General features: G+C 38.7%; 1 protein-coding gene across 1 annotated transcript in view; it reads left to right on the top strand.

The window, feature by feature from the left end:
- Nucleotides 1-22,368, top strand: part of LOC129107501 (E3 ubiquitin-protein ligase TRIM9) — a 41,263-nt gene that overhangs the window by 5,539 nt on the left and 13,356 nt on the right. The window contains 3 exon segments of the mRNA XM_054619003.1: nt 13,009-13,104; nt 15,380-15,502; nt 21,695-21,805. Coding sequence (XP_054474978.1) covers nt 13,009-13,104; nt 15,380-15,502; nt 21,695-21,805 — 330 coding nt within the window.

Here is a 22,368-nt window from a genome sequence, read left to right as displayed (position 1 = left end):
GTTTCACTGTTTGCACCATCATCTTCAGATCATATTAGATTAGAAAGGGTTGGGTCAGATCAGCCCCCGAAAGAGCAACTCTCTATTGGAAGATGTTTTTTTAATTGGTATGTTTAGCCACTCAAAAAAATGTATTAAGTTTAGGGAAAGATTGTGGTCTTGGTTAATTATTTAAATTGGCAAAAGTGACTTGAAGCACGAGCCACAGTGTGTTTCCTTAATCACCATTTGTACGAACCACGACCTTTCCCGAACCTCAAACCCTCGTGTTAACCCTTATCGCACAGAGGATGTGAGCCTCAGACTCCCAAGTCAAAGTTGTCTGCTTTATACGGCCACCATCCACCCTGAACACTAAACTATGAATTGTGTGTGGAAGAAAAGTCTACCACAATCTGCATCAAGAGCAAAATAGATCGTTTTTTCCTCAGATGTGAGTGGATCTTCTCCTTTGCCCTGAGGGCTTTTTTAAAATGACTGTGTGGTGCCTCAAAGATTGGACCACCACTACTGAGTGGGGAATGATGTGGGTCTGTGTACAGCACCCTCTGTATTTTGAGCTGCTCCAACAGGAGGCCACTTAGAGTCATGTCTCTCCTCACACTTCCCACCTGATTTATCTTCCAACCTAAACTGTTGTTGTCTGCTGCTTTAGATGGTGAGACAAAGCAGCTGTAGTCGGTTTTAACATTTTCAAAACATGAGTGCTCATTTAGATTTAGGTCTGTTTTTTTGGGATAATGAAGAAGGTTTTTAAAATGGGAAAAACATGGAGGCTGCTATGGAAACAGCTCCCTACCACCAAAATCAGGTTTCATGCACTAGAACTAATTTCTTAATATATTTCAGGTGACAAATAGGCCATGAAGTTAGGGAAGCATACATACTTGTTTCTGCATGTAATATACCAACATATTAACCATTACCAATGCCCAATCGTGTGCTGGTTGGTCAACTACTGGTCTAAAATGATTCTCAGGATGTTTTCCAGGCTTAAATCGCACAGTGTCCTCTATTAGGCTACTATTACACTGTCCAATATTATAATTTACTTAAAATGTAAAGTAAAGTATGTTGCTGAAATTTGTTGGCACATTTCCAGAAAATTCAGCTCATATGTGTTCATGTCAGACGCCCAATAAAGAAGGTATAAAATACCATGCAAGTGGAACATTTTCACTAAAGTTCCTAAAGAACGTAACTGATTTTTTTAAATGGGGCATCCACCAAATGTGTGGTAGAGAGAAAGAGAGTAAATCAGATGGTCAGTGGGCAGATGATGTGGATTTGTTCTGGTATAGTAACATGAGTCATAATCAGCACAGTTGGTGTGGAAGGAAGGCTGGTTGGTACCGACTATTGTTTATTCTGGGGAACACGCTTCAGATTCACTGAATCGAGATTTTTGAAACAGTTCTGCCATCAACCATGAGGAAAGAAGGCGAATGTCCCAATTCCACAGTGGCACTTAATTGTGTCATGTTTTAGGTACGAATCATTTCCTTCATTGAGTCTTTAAAATGCAATCTCCCTCGCCAGATTCGTCACTTCCTCTCAAGTTACATCATTTAATATTGACAATAAACATTGTCTCTGTCTTGATTCTCGTCCGGAGGGACTCTGACAAAACATTTTGACAAGCATGTTACTGTCTGAGCCACATGCGGCCTGTTTTCTGTGATGTGGTTTATTTCTGTCCATGAAGCTTTTATGTGGATACTGCACTGATTTATTGAATATTTCTATTACACATTATATGCATTTACGTATAACGTCACAGAATCCAATTGTTTTAAAACATCAACGGGGAAAAGAGAACGGATGGGAACCAAGAACTGATTCGAGTTGAGAACCGCGCCAGTTTTGCCACGAGGTCAAAGCTCTGCATCCTCGCTGATGGAAAACTGCAATGAGAAGGAGGAGTGTTTTCTATTCACAGCCACAGTTTTATAATGAACCAAAAATATTTTTGTACTAGTGGGGTCCATGCAGCTCAATGTGGGAGGATCCCCTCACGGGAACTCTCCCCGACGCTGGCAGACTAGATCTGTCAAAGCATATTCAAAATTTTAATATATATTTGAATAGTGGAAAACAGATTTTCAAATATGAAAATGTATATTTTATCAGAAAAAGCAACACTAACGCAGCTGTCTGCCTCGCCGCACTGAATACACAATATGGCGGTAGTCACACAACATTTTCATTAATTGAAAATGAAATGTAACCTTAAAGGTCGAGCTTAACGATGAATATTCAACTACAACCGTAATGATGACAGAGAGGAGTGACACTGTGTCACCACTGGGGCTTTACAGACATGACTGTCACAAATAGTTTCACTGATAAAAGCACTATTAACATGGCGGAGGAGTTTGCAAAGATCCTAAGAAACAGGAGGTCTCAAGTAAAATAAGTAAAATATTTGCAAGCCAAATGACATTGTTAAGAGGATATTCAACCTTTTAACCTTTCAGTATAATACCTTTAATAATTTACATCTTTCTTTACAGGGATTGTATTGCAAATTTCCCCGCTGCGGGACTAATAAAGGATTATCTTATCTTATCTTAAAGTAGTCCATGAACATTACATTTTAAGATATTCAAATGTTATTAGGCAGAATTGGTTTCCACACAAAAGAATGATCAATCGATATAGAATCGGACCAATAAGCAGAATCTGCAATGGCTCCGGTATCAATAACATGTTATTAATTCCCATCCCTAGAGGAGAGCATTACCTATGGGTAGCCTGAGAGTTGTAAATCTACTTGTGCTTTCTTCTCCTTTAAGACCAGACTCAGCAGGAGGAAGTAGAGTAGGAGGTTGTGATTTAAAAGCAGAGAAGCTTCTGATCTCACTCAGACTACAGGTCTTTGGAAAGTGACTCATGCTACAGTAATAACCATCTCCATCAGCTCCTATTTCTTACAGATACAGCATATTAGGGTTCTTTTATGAGACAGTCTGAACATGTTTCAGCTTTAATGATATTAGAAAAACACAGGTAACCTTATATCATGTCTTGATAAGAGCACGAGATGAAAACACTGTTCTAATTTTCTCAGCGTAACCAGGAGCATGTAATATATAACATGTCCTTTGAAATTGAATTCAGCGCCTCGGGCTGCGTTACAAGAAATTACTACAATTTTATCAGCAAAAATAGGTGCTTTCATCTCCCGGAGACCCTGTTACCGAGTCAATTAAGAGCGAATGCTGAACTGTGCCGACTGGCTGTGCCTGACTAACCTCATTCCAGATGGCAGCACGCCGACCATGACAGGTCAGCCTTACTCGCCTGTTACCTCAGGCCCGGCAACAAACACAGAAACACAAACCAATATGTAGCACAGCACTGCGTTTTGTATTCCTTCCTTTATCAGCCTCTGAAGTGTTCTTAGCTTTAAATATGCATGTGTTGCAAATTGTTTTTGTCAGAATCACCCTGACTTGAACCTGATGGTTTATTTGATGTGAAAAGTTTGGATTTAGAAAGAAGTGAGCTTACCAAAGCCTCTGTAGACCGCTCGTCATTTCCTTTTGAGGCTAGCGGCTTGAGGCTACATAAGCTGCTACTAGCGTTAAATACCAAAATCTCCAACCGTGCCGTCAGCAGTCGAGTTTTGACGTGGAAGAAGAATTCATGGGGAAAAAATATATATTTCTGGTTCTGTTGCATCAATTTCAATTTATTTATATATTTTTGTCAGTCAATGTTATAGATGTGCAATGCTAGATATAAAGAGTACTCTTTTAAGAGGGTGAAGGGTGTTGAACCTAATTTAAATTTTAACCTCAACCCTAAAACCAAGTCTTAACCCTAAAATAATGGTTAACCTTGTGGTGACTGGATTTATGTCCTCATACAGCAGCTCTGTGCCTTTAATATGACTGTGTTCCTCACAATGTCATGAGAAACACACACACACACACACACACACACACACACACACACACACACACACACACACACACACACACACACACACACACACACACACACACACACACACACACACACACCCTGGCACAGAGTAACTCAGGGCTGTGCTGCTGGACTTGTGCATTGAATGTAGGTTAATGCACACTTTACACTTCCTCTCTTCTGGCTGAAACACAGCAGACAGACTCTGCAAAAAGAATGTGTGTGTTGCTGTAGTTAACCCAGTATGGTGTATGTGTGTGTGTGCGTGTGAGAGTGTATTTGTGATCTATTTCTGGTTACAAAAGGAGTGCTGATGCCAGACCTCTGAGGAGAGTGTCTGTGGACATCCTATAGTGGAAAAATGAGCTTCGTTACCATGGCTACAAGCAGCTGCTAATTCATTCGGAAACCCAATAAATGAAACGTCAGATTACATGCTTATAGAAGAGTAATGTGTGCCTATGCCAGCTTCAGTGCATTTGCCAGTGACTGTAACATTGTGTAACAGTGAAGAGATTGTTAGCATTACGTAATCCTAACAGAAAAATCTACAGTCTCCCATGATAGTCCGTAATAGATTCATCATCTTCAACAAACCTAATTTGCACTAGTTTTATGACAATTAAGCCCTTGGCGATCTACCTACCCTTTTTATTTATTAATATGGAAGATGCCCTGATCAATTATTGATTAGAGGGGCTGTTCTTCTTTGCTCTGCAGCCCTTTTGTTGCCTAACCACTCTCTCCTCAGAAGCTAACACCCTTGAGGAAAAGTCAGGGTGATAAAACGATGCTTCTTCCTTAAACTCATTCAGACAGTTCTGGCTGTAGCCACTGATCCATGCCACGGTTTATCTAAGACGACTGTGGAGGAATCTATTTCTCTGCAAAGGATGTGACAGTGTTGTGTTCTGGTTGGGTGGCAAACTGTGAAAGGTCTCATCATAGTGAGAAGGAAGAGGAAGTGGAGGCATTTGAGGTTGCTTTTTCCTCTCTCTGCAGGGACTTGCTTTTGATAAATTGATAAATAAAGGAACATGAAGTTGATCTTGAGCTTCACATTGTGCAGTGATGTATTAGTAATGTTTTAGTTCATCACACAATGGCACACTCAGTGTAAAAGTTTACGAGTAGGTAAAAGATGCTGACTTGCGGAGATGAAGAAGGCTTTTTCACAGCGGCACCGGACATGTTAGAGCACTGAACCATATGCTATAAATATTGATGGTTTACATATAGATGGTTAAATGCTTTATATAGCAGTTTTAACAGGTAATCAAGTCTTTCTGCTCTGTATGGAGAATACCTTCTGCTCCACATGTTGGTTTTTCTGGGTTAGGGTTTGCAACATTTGCAAAGCACTTTGGTTAAATTGGTTTGTTAGTCACACTAGTGGTGCTGCTTAGGTAGGGCCATGTGGGTCTGTTGGTGACCCACTTTGGTCCAGTCTGAAAGATCCCATCAACTACTGGATGGATTTTCATAAAATCAGACAATAATGATTTATGACAAATACCTGCCAAGCTAGTGAAGTTCCCATGAGCCTAAGTCATACTGTGTGTCTTGTGAAAATCAGCAAATGTTACCATGCTAACATGCTCAATAAGATAGTGAACATGGTGAACATTAAACCTGCCAAACAACGGCGTTTCAACATTGTCATTGTGAGCATGTTAGCATGCAAACATTAGCATTTAGCTCAAAGGACCGCAGCGCCTCAGTACAGTCTTAACAGAGCTGCTAGCATGGCTGTAGCCTTGTGGCTTTTGTGCAATTATTAATGGAATTGTCTTCCCTGATTTATGGGAATTTTTATTTTTTACTTTGGATCGGATTGTACTTGTTTTGGTTGGGCTGAAGCTAAATGTGGAATTGGCAAGTATATTGTATCAGCCTTAAAATGGCTGTGTAGCAGAGCAGCAGATGATTGGGAGGCTGGGTGATGGTGGATGAGAGGATGAAGAGGAAGAAGGGGAAATGAGATTGGTTTTGACCTCCACCAGATGTGAAACACTTATACTGTAACACAGCTGGCTGGCTAGACTAAGGGAGGGAAATACTGGTTGTTCTGGTTTGTATATACTCTATGTGTATGGCCCTGGCAAGACAAAATTGGTGAATTTGGATTAGATTAGATAAATAGTCATTGTAGAGTACCTGTGATGTGACGAAGACGATACAGTTCATTGGTTACATACAGTGTATATTAAATATTCATTATATTTCATGATGGTTCAAACAGTGTTTCACAAACCTGTGTTCTGTGCTATTTCAATGTTTTTACCAGCATATGCAGATATGAGCAGAGCCTTTTTAAAAGGACCATCAATGCTTGTTATAGATGATCATATCATTGAGGTTTTTGAAAATCTAAAAACATGAAAGAAAACAATGTATTTTGGAAGTAGATAGGTAGGTAGTAGTGTTTAATGATTGACTGTGAACTTTGAGTGTGCACCATGACGCACAGAGTGGAGATTGTGGAGGCAGCTGCATCTCCTGTTCTATATCAGGAGCAGGCTCTCGGTAGTAGCCAAACTAACCCTGCAATCTGCCTCTTATTCTCTTTGGATCTTCATGTGGTATGATTATAATTTTCGTCTTACAATGGATCTTGAAGGACCCCAACAGCATTTTAACCAAATGTGCTCATTAATTTAATACGCTTTATGTTTCTGCTCTAGGAAGTCAGTTTTCTTTTGGGAGAAATGGATTAATTCTAGGCTGCTTTCTTCGTCACAAATTAGACAGCGTGTCATAGTGCAGAGATTTATAAGGGAAGATGAATGTATTGATTCACAAAAGTAGACCCTTATTAATCACCAACTATGTCTTTGGGAGATGGTTGGGTTTAAAAATGTAAAAAAAATATCAGAGCCAAGCTTTACTGAGAAAGAGCAAGGGAGGGTAAATAGAAACAGAGAAGGAGGAGGACGTAAAGGCTTATGAATGCAAATGAGAAACAATAAAAGGGTAAGTAGAGGTAAATGAGGGGGTTCAGCCCCTCCTCCAACTAGTCCTCTCCATGTCCCATGGGTATCATTCTGACAAGGTCAACACCATCCACCATTCCACGGTGAACAGAGTTTGCAAAGGTGACTTTGGGTGAAGTTTACTTTTATCAGCACATTAAATGAAAAGAGTCCCTGATTCACATTGGAGCATGCAGGTCTTTTTTTTTTTTTTTAATTAAAACGTAAATGCAGTCTTTTTTCAGATGTAAACATGATCTTAAGTAAGTCTTTTAATAAAGTTTAATTGAAAACTGACCTCCACTCAACCTTTTTCTGTCCAGAAATGATCAACTTTCTCTGCACGTCCTCAGTGTTGACCAGAGGAACTTTAACCTGAGGTTCTTCCAACAGTGACCTATACTGTATATGTATGAGGTTTTACGGTTTTGTGGCCCATTTTGAATCATCCTTTTGTTACAACAGTGTTCACTCATCAGTCTGCTCACATCTGGTAGCAGTGTTCCTCAAACATACATGATAAATAAATGAATCACCTAAATAGGATTGCTTTTTGCACAGAATTCACAAACTCAGGTGCTGACAACAGCAGGACTCAACTCCAAATGATGCATTATGCCACAGGCCTCATCAAGCTCATAAAAACAATGAAGACATGGAATCCTTTCATTAACTTAATATTTGTTATCTTTCCTGTGTGATTTATTACACAACATTTTTGTTTGTCTGAGAGCTGCTTCTTAAAGTGTGGTCACAGTAGCAGTACCAGCCACGGCAAAGGTTTGTTTTGTATCTCATTAATTTCAATTGGATGTTTATCCAGTTTTTGAATCTCTATAAACAGATTCTGCATTCACATGTAGAGTCTGTAGGCAACAAATCAACATTTTGACATCTGAAGTTTTCTGGTTTGCGGCTTAAGTCTGAGTAGTATTAATTAATTATGTTTGAGCAGACTTTGGTTTAATGCAGGTAAACAATCTGTGTGGAGAGCAAAAGAGGCATAAACGCATTGGCCGAAATGCAGTCTTCTAACCCATCGTCTATCTTCTGACGATGATTTCAACTTTTATTGGTTTGAAATTAGCTTGTAATCTGGCTACTCGTGAAACAATCACGTCATACACATTGTCTCTCAACTCCATTCTCGCATCTCAAGTTGCTAAGCGGACTGTAAACAATGAGCAGGGCATGGAAGAGGAAGTCTTGGCCTTGATATCCGTCAGCTATGACAGATCCCCATAAATATAGCCCCTTCCCTCCAGAGGCTTATCCTAGCCGTAATGTAATGTGTTTAGAAATGAAAAGTCGCTATCCTCAACTTTGTCACTTAACAATTTGGGTTATATATTCCTCTTTGGCAACAGCAATGTGATGCTGCTGGGTTCGCGTTTTTTTTGTCAATTAAAATAAATGATTTTAGAAGGACAGATTGAGTTAACTTTATTCCCATTACAACAAATGACTTTGCCTGGTCAGCAGTGACTTAATGACTTTGTGACAATTAACCAAAACCGAAGAGTTTTGCTTGCTTGAAATCAATAGACCTTTTAACATAATTACAATCATGATTCCATATTTTTTACACTGAGTTTGTTTAAAGGGGGGATATCTCCAAAGACAGACCCAGAAGTCACCCTAGCTGGAAGTTCAAACCCTCTTCCCGCTCTCCAGTGAGCCGCCGTTTCATTGTGATCTCCTGCCCTGCATCCTGCCATTTGTTGAGCTGAATTTATCAGTGAACAATCCAGCTGTGCCTCCACAAATGACACAGGTCTCTCTGAATGTCACAGACTGAATAAATGGTCCTCCATCGCTCCCATAATAAGATAATGAGATAATAGCACTTGTCTCTGAGAGGAGTGCTGAAGGGTGCTGACAGCGGTATAAAGAAAAATTACACTCCCGTTTGGAGGAGTAGTAAAAGATGTAAAAGGTCAAGGGGAGAGGAACAAAAGAAACAAAGGAGGGAAGAAATTGGATTTTCTGAACGTACAGTTCTGCTCTGCAGGTGCGACGATCCTCGCTGAGATGAATTCCATTTCTTATCATCTCCTGTTGTTGTGCACTTTCAATTTCCTTTTCTTCTGGATGATTTTCTCGTGTTTCTGTGTTTTTCCTTTGTTCCTCTTTTGTTCCAAATGTCTTCAGTGGCTCATCCTCTCCCTGCAGGGCAGACTTGTCACATTTCTAAACTGTTATACACAGTTTTACTGGGGTCTACTGTAGGTCAACACATCGTGACTGTAGCCAAAGTTAGACCTGGATATTGTGAAGATGGAGTATATCCTCTAAATATTGATTTTTAGAGGATATAAAAATGGATTTTTGGTTAGATGCCTGTGTTTAACACAAGCTTAAGACATTTAAACATTATGATCTATGATATAAAATATGTCAGTAAATACCCCTCTTGTAAAAAAGGTGCTTGCTAACAAGTGGCTGGATGAGACCACTAAACGTCATCACCCTGAATGCTAATCCTCCTTTAGTTTAGTGGGCTGAAGTCATGTGACCATGTTGTAGTTTGTTTATAGCTTGTGCTACAAATAGGTACTATGCTTTAGTGTCAACGAGCAGATGTATTTTACTGAAATGTTCAGTATCAATATTTTTGCAGCTTGTCCAAAGCTGTATTTCTGATATTTCTGTAAATGCAAATTAGTTATATATACAAGTAATTTCTAGGAGACAGACTTCGACCTGTATTTACAGCTTAACTGGGTATTATTTATAATAAATCTTTTGTGGTGTGTGACAGCTACCGTATTTTGTTTCTGTTTGTATTGTATTTGTTGTTGTGACAACGTTTAATGCGGTTCTCCCTTGGAAAAGAGTTTTAAATGTCAATGAGACTTTACCTGTTTGAATAACAACAAAAGAAAACTGTAGCCGCTCTGACAAAATCCCCTCACAGCCTGCCTTCCACACAATGCATGCTGGGATGGCCCCAGCTCCCCACCACTCTGAAAAAGAACTATCTGGTTAAGAAAATCAATGAATGAATAAAAGAAAGTTACTATAGTAAATGAGGGAGCAGACAAGCAGGTGGCTGGATGCAGCTCAGCCCTATGACCTGATGAACAGCACTGGAGTTAAATGAATGTACCAGACAGAACAAACAAGAGAGGAGGGGATGTGCCAGGAGAGACCTCGTATGGCACATCCCTCATCCCCTTGTTAGCATCTTGGCATGCAAACACACACACACACACACACACACACACACACACACACACACACACACACACACACACACACACACACACACACACACAAACACACAGGCCAGACAGCTTGCTGGGCCAGATGGCCTCTTGGTTAGGAGCAGTAAGAGGCTGCACAGAAGGGTTGGGTTGATTCATGAACCATGACCTCCACACGTCCCTCCTCCTGACTCAGGACAGCACGTGCATAGAAGAGGGATGGACAGAGATAAGATCAGTGTGTGTGTGTGTGTATGTGCGTGGGAGTGTGGTGTGGGGGTGGAGTGGTTATTGTGGAGATGTGGAGAGGGGATTATGCATACAGTGCATTGTATGTGTGTGGTCGGAGATTTGCTTTCAAACATGACCAAGGGAATATTGACAGGGGAGAAAAATATAATGATCTACACTAATACAGGGTGAATAGATCATTACAAGGTTTATAAATAATTATTTATTGCCACACTAATTTGCATATGAATTTTATGCACATTTTCTACGTTGTTTTAACCTTAAGAAGCAAAAAAATTGCACAGCTTTTGTGGAAAAAAAATATCTGCAATTATATAAATTATATAATATGCAGACATTCAGAATATGTCCCTTTCTATGCAAATGAGCCTCATTGCAAATGAGCCTCAGTGAGTTTATTAGCATCTTCGGAGAGTTGCTGGATTAAAGCACATTCATTAATAAGATGCAAAAAAAGGCAACAGCTGCACAACTTTATGAGCGTGTTTGCGCTGCAATATCGTTGGCACAATATCTTTTGTGAACCGGACCTTGAGACGAGGCAGACAGTTTGTACTCCAGGTTGCTGTCGGCGGCTGCAATCCATTCTTCATGAACTTGACAGTCACTGTAATTCGCCTAATCATTGATATAATACAATTTTTTAAAATGTTATATCTTGACTTATATTTGTTTTATTTAATCATTTAGTCTTGGGTGAAAAACATACAATAATAAAGCTCAAGTGATGTGTACAGGAAAGGATCCTTCCTTCCAAAGGTGTATACAAAGCACATAAAAAAGATTGGTTGGCTACATTATATCAAGGCCTACTAAACAATTGAAATGAGTTCCCGACATATATTGATTACTTAATCATTTTAAATGAATGGTTAAGTAGCCTTTGGTAAATATGCGATGTCATTTATCCTTAATTTTTTCTTTTTCTTTCTTTTCTTTCTTACAGTTTTAAGTTTAAATCGTGTCTATGAAATCTAATGCAAGAATTGGTATTTTTGAAGAATATAATGATCACATTTTGCTCCATGTAGCAAATACAACTGTAAATACAAAAAAAAAAAAGTATGCCCACTTCATATCGCCTTCTGGCTCTGTGTGTATGTGAGAGTGTGTGTAGTTAGATAAAGAGGAGCAGGTGGGAAATGTGGGTGTGGCGACAGTGGAGCAGATTCATCAGAGCTTGGCATGTGTGTAACAGTGTGTGTGTTTCCTTTGTCCTGTCTTTCTTATTTACCAGTGACTGGTGCACACACACACACACACACACACTGACCAAACATGAGAGTGTTGTTGCATTATCTATTTTATTATTTTTATTCGAATTTAAAGAGAGACTTAAAATGTGCAGAGAAGGATCACGGAGGTCAAACATATTAATTAACTCGTGTTTTTAGTTTGCACAGCGGCAGTGTGATCGTCTACACTAGTATTTTATCGTTGCTAGTAGCTGCAGGACCAAGATATATATTATCCATTAGCTGCCGGTTCTCTGACATATTCTTATCTTTCAATATGCAAATGATATTAACGGTATAAACAGCTGTTGATAGTGATATAGAGAATATTAAACATAGTAAATACACGTCCCCTATGGCTACTCAATGGCTATTAGGTAGACAATTAGGGGTAAGTGCTCCATTTAGGAGAAAGCAAATAGAGACAATTTAGTTAGGTCAAACGCATTCGTCTCAGTAGTCTGAATAAAGCTCTGGCTGACAAAATGTTTGGCTTATATTTAAGATAAAATGTATAATATGTTTAACACATATAAATTCATATATATAGAAATGTTAATAGATGTGACATGCTTTTTTTTTGCAAATAACACTTTTATTTTTTAAATGTTTAATGATTCTAAGGTATTTTTCTTTTGATAAATATCTGTTTTGGTATAAAAGTTATTATGGATTTTGAGCTCTTTACTGTGATGACTTTGCTGCATGGTAACTGGCATCAGAGAACCAATTATCTAGAATTTGTTTTTTATTAATTCTCGCTGTTTATTTTTAATTCTGCTTTGTGTTGAAGTGTTGCTGTTGCTATAAAGAAAGTAACAGCAAGTGTAGTGTTCTCTAGACTCTAGTTTAGATCCCAATCCTATCTGTATTATAAAGTGCATCAGTGTTATTATAAGAGTGCAGAGTATCGGACTGTGAGAAGGGGTCCTGAGGATTGTGCTCTCGGCTAGGATCAGACGTAATCTGAGCATCCAGGGGGGTTAAATGATTGCATAACCAAGCCTCAAAGCCTCAGTGGTCACTGGTTTTACTGGTTACACTGAATCAAGGCTCTGCTCATGATGCCTTTTCCACACACAGTTTTACAGTAATATCTGACTGATCAGTTATATTGTTTAAAGGTGATTTGTATGTAAGTTCTATCTTCCTCATACCAAGAGAAATGTAGATAGTAGTGCCATGTCTATGGCAAAGATTTAATGAATAACCTTTAAGTTTTTCTTTATTAACTGAAGTTTTAGAGTTGTATCTGGGACAATCATATTGTTGATTCTTGCATATGTCTTAATTTGTGTTTAAAAAAAAAAAAATACTCACCAAACCTTTTAAGATTATTGAAGCTGCCTGAAAAATCCCACTTTTTTAAATGTAATTTAATCGTTATGTGTATGTATTTCTGTGTCTCTGCAGTGCCAGATCTCCCAGGCCCTGAATGGGGTCTCCGAAAAAGCTAAAGATGCCAAGGAGTTTCTGGTTCTACTCAAGAACATGCTGCAGCAGATACAGGTAACCCTACTGTATAACACCTGTGCACACAACGCTGTGTAAAATATACTGTTTATACATTTCTCAATCCAATATGTACAGCTGTAGATTAGAAGATGCCATGTCATGTCAAGATAGCTTTAGGTTTGAAAGAATGAAATGTTTTTTTCAGCAGTAACACATCATGGACTAAGATTTATATAATATAAGAGGGAGGCAGATGCAAATCCCCCCCCTTACATTAGCCTCTTCAACATCAGCCTGCACACAGTCAGTATGCTGATGTTTAGCAGCTGGAAGTGGGACACACTTCTTGTTTATTACTCAGGCGCCATATTGGCAAGTGTTTGTTTCAAAGCTTCAGGATTTCTCAGGTTCTCCATGAAGGTCTGGCTGTGCAAGATTGAACCAGAACCAGTATCCATGCCTGATCAGTTACCTCCACATGTAGAGGTCTTTACATAATTTACATCAGCTTTGGTGTTTTTTGTAGACTAAATACATTTTGCTTTGGGGTCCCTGGTAATGGGTAATAAACTCTAAATAAATCAGTCACAGAGACACATTTGGACTCCTCACACCGAAGCATGGAGGAAATTCCACTGAACCACTAAACTAAAACAAACCATATCGGCCAAATGTGTCGAGTGTGTTTCTTATGTTATGTGTGTGTATGTGTGTTTGAATATATACGTGTGTGAGTTTTCCCTGACAGCATTACTGTGCAGCTGCATCTGCCCGTCATGCACACATTATTACACACACACACACACACACACACACACACACACACACACACACACACACACACACACACACACACACACACACACACACACACACACACACACACACACACACACACACACACACACACACACACACACACAAACACAGTCTGCACTGTAATATCTTGTCAGTCACAGCACTGTGAACAGGCATTAGAGTCATGTTGCAAAATGAAGAGGATTGCATTTAAATAAATAAAAAAACAAAGTCTTTGCACTGCTTTGCTCTGTCCGAGAGGAGGGAGAGGGATGGATGGATAAAGAGGAGTAAAAATATGGGAGTGACGTGAGGAATAAATATCTCCAGCACTCATCCTCTTATAGAGCTGAACTATGTCCCACAGTCCAAGACCTTATGTCCTCATCATTTGGCCTCAGAGATGAAAATGCCCATGTGGATCCTTCTTGTATTAACTACCAACTACTGCACAACTGCACAACTGCACGCAGAGACATACAGTACGTTTTTCTGATCTGACACTTCTATGGTTAAGGTTTGGTCAGTTTCTGGCAAAGAAAATGACATGGTTATGTTGAGGGAAACATTTTTGTTTGGGTGAAAATGAATACTTCGTTTAGGTAAGGGGACCTATGTTGTCATGGTGACAATAATAAACATTTGGTAAAGTCAAGGGAACAACATTGACTGTCAACGTGGTCTCCCATGTTAAGCATGACTGATGCTGTGGATCGTCTTCAGAGGACAGTGTCTGCAGTGCAACACACCAGGGTTTTCTTCGTGATGGAAGAAGTATTTCAGATCCTTTACTGAAGTAAAAGTATCACGGCAGTAGGGTGAAATCACCCCATTACAAGCAAACGTTTTCTAATTCAAACTTATTTAAGAAAAGTGCATAAAACTACTTATTTCCGTATCTTCTTTAGCCCGAGAATTAGTGAGCAGATAGAGGAAAAATCTCTCTTTTTCAATTTGTTCCTACAAATTGTAATGTTTTTTTCTTATCAACATCAAAATCTTTGTGCAAGATACATCATGTGGAAAGTCCATATAAATCTGTCGTAACAATAAATTACTGATGTTAAGACATGACATGTTCAACAAACACATGTTTGGGTGTCCATATACATTTGGGCACGTACAGGAACTATTTTGTATTTTTATGCTGTATGATATCAATGTGTGTCTTGAGGGAATATAGTGGCAAACGGTAAATATAATGCAGGATTTATTTTTGGCTGCAGTCTATTGAAGTAATTAACACTGTATAGTGACATTTGTTATGTGGGAACATAAGTGGAACAAGATCTACTTTGGTTAATTAACATATCATTAACAAACACGAAGCAGCTCTGTGCTGCTTAATGAAGAAAATATACCAACAACACATCTATTTTTGCACAGTGTTGATTAAGTGTTTATTTTCAACCCAGAGCCCATGAGGAGGATAACTCTGGGACGTGTTAAACTGGCTCCATTTTTGCAAAACTGCCCAGATGACGTCTTAGTGTTTTTTGCCCCATCTGACTGTGTTTGTGTGTTTCTTCAGGAGAACGGCGTGGAGTTCGAAGCTTGCCTCGTGGCCCAGTGTGACTCTCTGATCGAGGCGCTCACCAGACAGAAAGCCAAACTGCTCACCAAAGTCACCAAGGAGAAGGAGTATAAGCTAAAGGTGAGATTGATTGATATCTTAGTGTTTGTCAGTGTGTTGCAGCAGATCCACCCAACCTTTCAGGGAATCTTTCAACATGTACACAGACACGTTATCAATGCTGCAAACACCTCTCATCTTCATCATTTCACTTCTTTACTAGCAAGTAAGAAATACACTTTCCTTCCTTCCTTCTTCCCCTGCCTAAAGCAAGCAGCATATTTGGGGTTACTTGATTTTATAGAATTGAAATCTATCTTTTGTTGGATATATAGGAATTACAGTGCATTCTTTATTGTGGGTAAAGCTAGGAACATTGTCTGAGAACAGAGGACAGACATAACAGTAATAAAAATCTTGTGAAATAAGCAGTTCTGTTTTAATTTTGAAAGATAATAACGAGTTCAGCGATTAAAGTACGAAGCTAATTAGAAAAATATGATTTCAGTCTCACCAAACGTTTCCAATCAGTAGGAGCGTTTTTTTTTTTTTACTTTCCTCTGTAAATCCACCGCTGGGGTTTTCCCAAGTCCTAGTCTATCACATGGACCCCTGCCCAGCCTCAACGTGCCCGCCGACCGACTGACCGTCTGGCTGATGGCGGGGGAGGAAGGGGGGGTGCTTGGCCCGAGGCCCCAAGGACAGCTGTTGTCATTATCTGCAGGCTGGGGATTGAGATTTAGCCAGAGGGCAAAGAGCTAAAGGCTGCATCGGAGCTGGAACAAGAGAACAATAGCTTAGCTTAGTTTGTAGATGACTGATACATGCTTTTACAGTAATAAATATTTAGGACATTGTTTCTCTCTAACTGATAACATTACAGGCTCCTATTCATGTAAGAAATTAGACAAGTAATGGGTATAAAAGCTCTTTTGGATCAGGCATCCAGCATTGTTTGGATTTGCAATAAATTAAAGATTTAATAGAATGATAATAGTCAGCTTTTTTTGCAATGAACATTTTAAAACAATGTTTCAAAGTGCTTTACAAGGAAAAACTAGATTAAAATAAATCACAACCACTATTAGATGAAATTAGACTATTAAAGTACTAAAAATACCTGCAGAAAAAACAACAAAACACATATAAAATGATGGAACTAATAAAAAGAGTATTAATACTAAATGATTCAGGGCTGTCATTATTATAAAACAAGGGTCTTGAAAGATGTTACTCGTTCTGCAAACCCCAGATCTACGGGTAGGGAGCTTCAGAGCTTTTAATTAAAAAAAACTCTAATCACAATTTAATTCAAAATAATATTCGATTACATTTGAGTGTCTTTTGTGTTCATATTGTGCAAAATAATTAACCAGGAATTTTCCCACATTAATTCTTGGTTCATCAGTTAGTCACACTAAACCCACGACTCAGAAAACCACTATATATATATTAATTATGAGGCTGAACACAGCTTGTGTTTGTTCTTGGACAACTTCAAACTAAATGTGAGTTATGTAACAGCATTTCCAAGAGAGCACAACTGTTTTCATTTAATAGTGCCAGTGGACGGAGCAGGCTTTGAAAAGATGATGTATTTCAGTGATTCTTCATATTTTCAGACTGTTAACTCGCTTTGACCTCCTATTTTTCTAAAGCAAATACAAGCCTTTTAATCTGTATTCGTAGATACAGCACAGTGCTAGCCAGAAACAAAACAAAAAATCATAAAAAAATAAAATATCTAAAGACTGTGTCTACAACTAAGGAAGGCAGATGTTTCTAAAAATCCCCAAAGCCAGAGCCTTAATCCCTTAAAAGCAACATATTTTGGTTTCCTCATTCAAAGAACAGACCGACTGAGTGTTGGGAGTGTATCTGTTGTTTGTAACAAATTCTAAAACTGAAACATTTCAACTGATTTTATAACGTGTAAGTAATAACAATAATTACTTTTGATGACAGTGTCGTTGTGTTTTTTGTTTGTTTTTGCTTAATACTCATTTTACATTTTTCATTGTAGCCAGTATTGTTGGTAAAAGTTGTGGTTACAGAAAGTATAAGACTCATTTATGGGCTGAGAATATTGGATGATAGTTAAAAAAATCCATACTGATGTCTGACTAAATGATGTTATACAAAAATACCTCCTTCTATAAGCATATCACTGCCCACCAGTCAAATACACTTTTCATATGAGCAGTTTATTTACAAATGAGTTAGTTACAGACATGTAACATGAAAATTCTGTCAGTATTACTAACCTGTACTAGACACACATATTTGTACTACTAAACCTGTGAGGAAGTCATTGAAATAATGTATCCACTTCAATAACCTCAAACATCACTGCAGATGCTTGACTGTTTTTTGTAGCAGGATGTTAGGCAGGGCTGCCCTCAGCTTCCTATTCCTTAAAGGGGAACTCCACCAACTCTTTACATCAGGCTCTTTACCGGTGTTGGAAAGAACTACTGCATATATTGAAAACAGTTGTGTAAAGCCTTTTATGGCTCTTGCTTGAGCTGATATACAATTATATTAAAAAGAAAAGTGATGTCACCTGAGTCAGCACCGGTTGGTTCTGAAGACGTAAAGTTTGAAAATGAAAGAAAATTTAGGAGTGTGGTGTTAGTGTCATCATCATCATCATCATCAGCGCTTGAGACCAGAGGCTAGCTCCTAGTAGCTTAACACACATGTACACATCTATGGTTGAGTTGCATTCTGGGTAATGTAGGCACTAAGTTTTGGCAAGGAAGAATAATAAATGGATAAAAACAACAAAATGTTATGGGAGTGCATTGCTAAATCTATGGAGGTCTTTTAACTGTCCTGGGGATAGGGAACCTAACACCAATCCTTACCTACTTCAATCTAATTTAAACCTTAACACTCAAACAGACCAGGTAAAATATCAAAATTTTCCCCAAATTCCTCACTTTTCAAAAACATACCCACATTCCAATATGTCTTCACTCTAAAGGTATATCATTTTGTCCTCACAAAGATGCACATTCAGGAGTACACACACAAACACACACACACACACACACACACACACACACACACACACACACACACACACACACACACACACACACACACACACACACACACACACACACACACACACAGACACACAGACACACAACGTACTCTAGTTTTAGCCATAATCCAGCGGCTGATGGATTCATATTCACTTCTCTCTAACTCGTACAGATGAGTGTGTGTCTGAGTCCTTCTATGAATTAGATTAAGCTTCATCTGATCTCAGTTATTGAAGTCAGATGCCAATTCTGCCATTTTTTTAGATCACACCTGACAGTTGTATGGTAACACTTTCCTTACAGACAGCCGTAACATAAACTGCTTATGAAGTTTTGAAGCCATATCACATGATGAGCATTTGTGTTCATGCATTTTCTCTTTTCCTGTATAATGTCATTTTCTACACCACTTTATATTGTATATAAAGTACTTCATCATGGTTTTCGGTACTACACCATGCCATCTTGCGCTCCCCAAACGGACGATAACAACCCAAAATATTGCTCTAACCTGAACTGAACTGTGGTTTTCAGAGTGTGATGAAGACACTGTGAGTCATGTCAGCAATGTGTCTGGAATCTAAAAATCGGGGTTTGCATTTACATGTTTCAGTATTCACATCCTCAAATTCATTTCAGATGCATTTGGAACATATTGATATTGCCATCAGGGGGGCGTGGGAGCGTGCTGACGGCACATCTCAGCGGGACTCAAGGAAATTGAAATAAATCTGAGATTTACTGAGGCTTCACGCTCCACACTTCATGTTGTTTACACAGGAGATAAGAGCGGGGTTTAAGCCAACATGAATTTAAAACAAATTTTCTCCTGATAAATAGTGTATGTGTGTGCAAGTGTGTTTTTCTATAGGTGAATTCCAATTTAAGAACTATATAGCCACTAAAATACAAAATTGTGACCTTTCTTTGACCTTTGATTCATTCTTTAACCTTCCTAATGGTAATCCTTGAATAAAGCCCAATACATTGTTCTAAACCAAACCTAAGAAACAAACTGCTTCACTAATTAGATACACAAGTTATGAATATTATGGTTCTGATTGAAACTTTTACACTTTTGTTTGCAAGATATTAAAGCAAAAAACAAAAACAAATAAAAGACAAACACAAGACATTTAGTGCATGACTGATATAGTAAGTATGCAAAGTTTATTTACGGTATATAGCACCTTTCTAGATCAGACATAGAAAGAATTATGAGTAGAACAAAAGGGGACATGGGAAAAACAGATAAAATAATAAGTCCAAACGGGTGGGTTTTAAGTTGCTATTCACACAGTGATGCACAAGGTTAAACATTAATAAAGCATGTCAGGCATAAGAATGTATTTGTGTTTTTTGTAAAATATATTTGACCAGTTTCCATCCAATATTTCTGCTGTTTGCTTCATCACGCCTCCCAGTCTCCTTAACTTCAGCTCAGATTGTAGATTGTTTCGATCGTCTTTCACTTGACTCTTCATGCTCTTCATATGTCAGTTTATACAGCTGTTGACAGGTGAATAATTAACTGTGATCTCATTAACCATCAAATAAACGAGGGGCTTAATTTCCAAGTCTCTGCCTAATTAACTCTCTGATTCATTTAGGCGGCCATTGGTTAACGCCGTAATTAATTATTGTGGATTCAAAAGGCATCCCAAGGCCTTTTCTGTCTAATCTCATCCATAACCTTTTAAAAATTGCTGCATTTGTCAAATACATATATACGTACGTGTGCAGTACATATTATATAAATATATCTGCTGTGCTTTGATCAGATAATTAAATAGAGCTGATCAATTGAAATGTGGTGCAGTTATTATCAAATGTAAACAAAAGGCTAATAAGGCGGCGACAGTTCACTGAGTTTCAATTAGCCTCCAACGACTGGTTGTGACACCCGTCCAAATCACATTTCCCTACAGATTTCAGCCAGCAGATAGCATGTGATGTCTGTGTGTGTGTGTGTGTGTGTGTGTGTGTGTGTGTGTGTGTGTGTGTGTGTGTGTGTGTGTGTGTGTGTGTGTGTGTGTGTGTGTGTGTGTGTGTGTGTGTGTGTGTGTGTGAGACATTCAAAGATGGCTGATAACGGGATAGTGTGCCAGGAATACTATGGGATTTTTAAAGATGTCTTCCAAATATTGAATTATACAGTCCTGCTGTCTGTTTTGCCTGCCAGCAACTCACTCACCTGATTTCGCACATCCGCACACCTGCTCCCCATTCCCTAATCACACTCCGAGTACATATAGCATCGTGCTGCCAATCCAGGCTTTTGTCTTGTGTTGGCTAAATGCACATTGCATTTTCTCAAATTTATGCATTCTCCTTTTTTATTTGTGGCATTGCTGAATGGCATGGGACAGCTTTTGTGGCCTCCTAGTATATTTACCAGCCCATATCCACCTACTGTACACTGCGCCAGACCATCTATTGAGCAATCATTGCCATAGCGTTTAAGTCTTTAGCCTGGGTTGAGTTTTTAGTTTTGGGGGTCAAACTTTCTCTAAGTTTTTAGTTTTTACCTCTACCTGCCCTTTGGAGAGTAAGCACTTTATCTTATGCCCCTTTGGCTTGGTCAGGCTACTTATTTGTGTTTGCTGTCCTCCATTTAGTCGTGCTGGCATGCTGTTCTTTGGCGAGGGCGAGAAATCCTGGTTAATTTGATTTGATGAAGAATTTCTATCAGCTGTTAATCAAATAGCAGCTGGTGGCAGAGATACTGTGATACACTTTAATTGAATATCTTAAGTGTTGGCAAAGACACCAGAAAATAGTTTCTACTTTGATTCAGTCATGAAAAGCTTATGTGAATTATTTTTTTTTTCTTTAGTGTATTTGCGATGAGATACGAGAGCTGACTGGAACAAACTGGCACTGTCAAGTCAAGTTTTTTAAGACTGCCTCCCTCATGGAACATGCAGTTGGAACTTGCATTTGGGTCCAGACTTACTGGTTGCTGAGCCATTACGCGAAATTCATAATTCTCTGAAGTCAGGGAATTTTACATTTAACACAAAGTCAAACCAAATATAAAGACTTTAAAGTACTTTGCTCTCTTTGCACTTCGGTTGAACATAAAAAAAAAAAGTCACATTAGGGGTTCATGGTCTATTAATTGTCTTTTTTGAGGTTCAAAAGCATTGACAACATTACAGAAGCTTTGCTCGGTAACATAACTTTTAACATCTACTGTCTCTGATCTGTGTCTTTGTCTCAGGTGGTGCGCGACCAGATCACCCACTGCACCATGAAGCTACGTCAGACCACCGGCATGATGGAGTTCTGCCTGGAAGTCCTCAAAGAGAACGATCCCAGTGGATTTCTCCAGGTATCCGATCCACTCTGTGTGTCTGTTTGTGTGAGTGTGTGTGTCTCGCAAAGCAACTGGATAAAGAAACAACTTAATAGAGATATCTTAATTCTAATTCTAATTCATTCTTGATTTAACCCTCTTCAGGGGAATTGCTGATCATCAGGAAAAAAAAAACTAAACAAACAGCCCTTTCTCTTTTAAAACTACTCAAGTTAAGACTTAATTTTCAGAGATGACACGTCAGGCATACACAGTATGGGGTCTTACTACATTGAAAAAATTTTTTAGTAAATGTAGTCTACTTTTATGAAGTATTTACAACCAAAATTATAACTATAAAATTTAAAAGGAAGAAGGAAGCATGAAACTTAGTTCCTTTGAGCTTAAGGGGAGAAACCAGCAGTGCAGGGAGCTGCTGATGTTTGTGAAGCCAGCACATCTAAAGTCACTGCACAGTCAGAGCTGGAAGACTGAGAATAACAACACACACACACACGCACAAACACACACACACACACACACACACACACACACACACACACACACACACACACACACACACACACACACACACACAC

This window comes from Anoplopoma fimbria, chromosome 18 (assembly GCF_027596085.1).
Source record: "Anoplopoma fimbria isolate UVic2021 breed Golden Eagle Sablefish chromosome 18, Afim_UVic_2022, whole genome shotgun sequence".
Taxonomy (NCBI): domain Eukaryota; kingdom Metazoa; phylum Chordata; class Actinopteri; order Perciformes; family Anoplopomatidae; genus Anoplopoma; species Anoplopoma fimbria.
The sequence above is the reverse complement of the archived record's forward strand: the minus strand, read 5'-3'. Positions and strand labels throughout refer to the sequence as shown.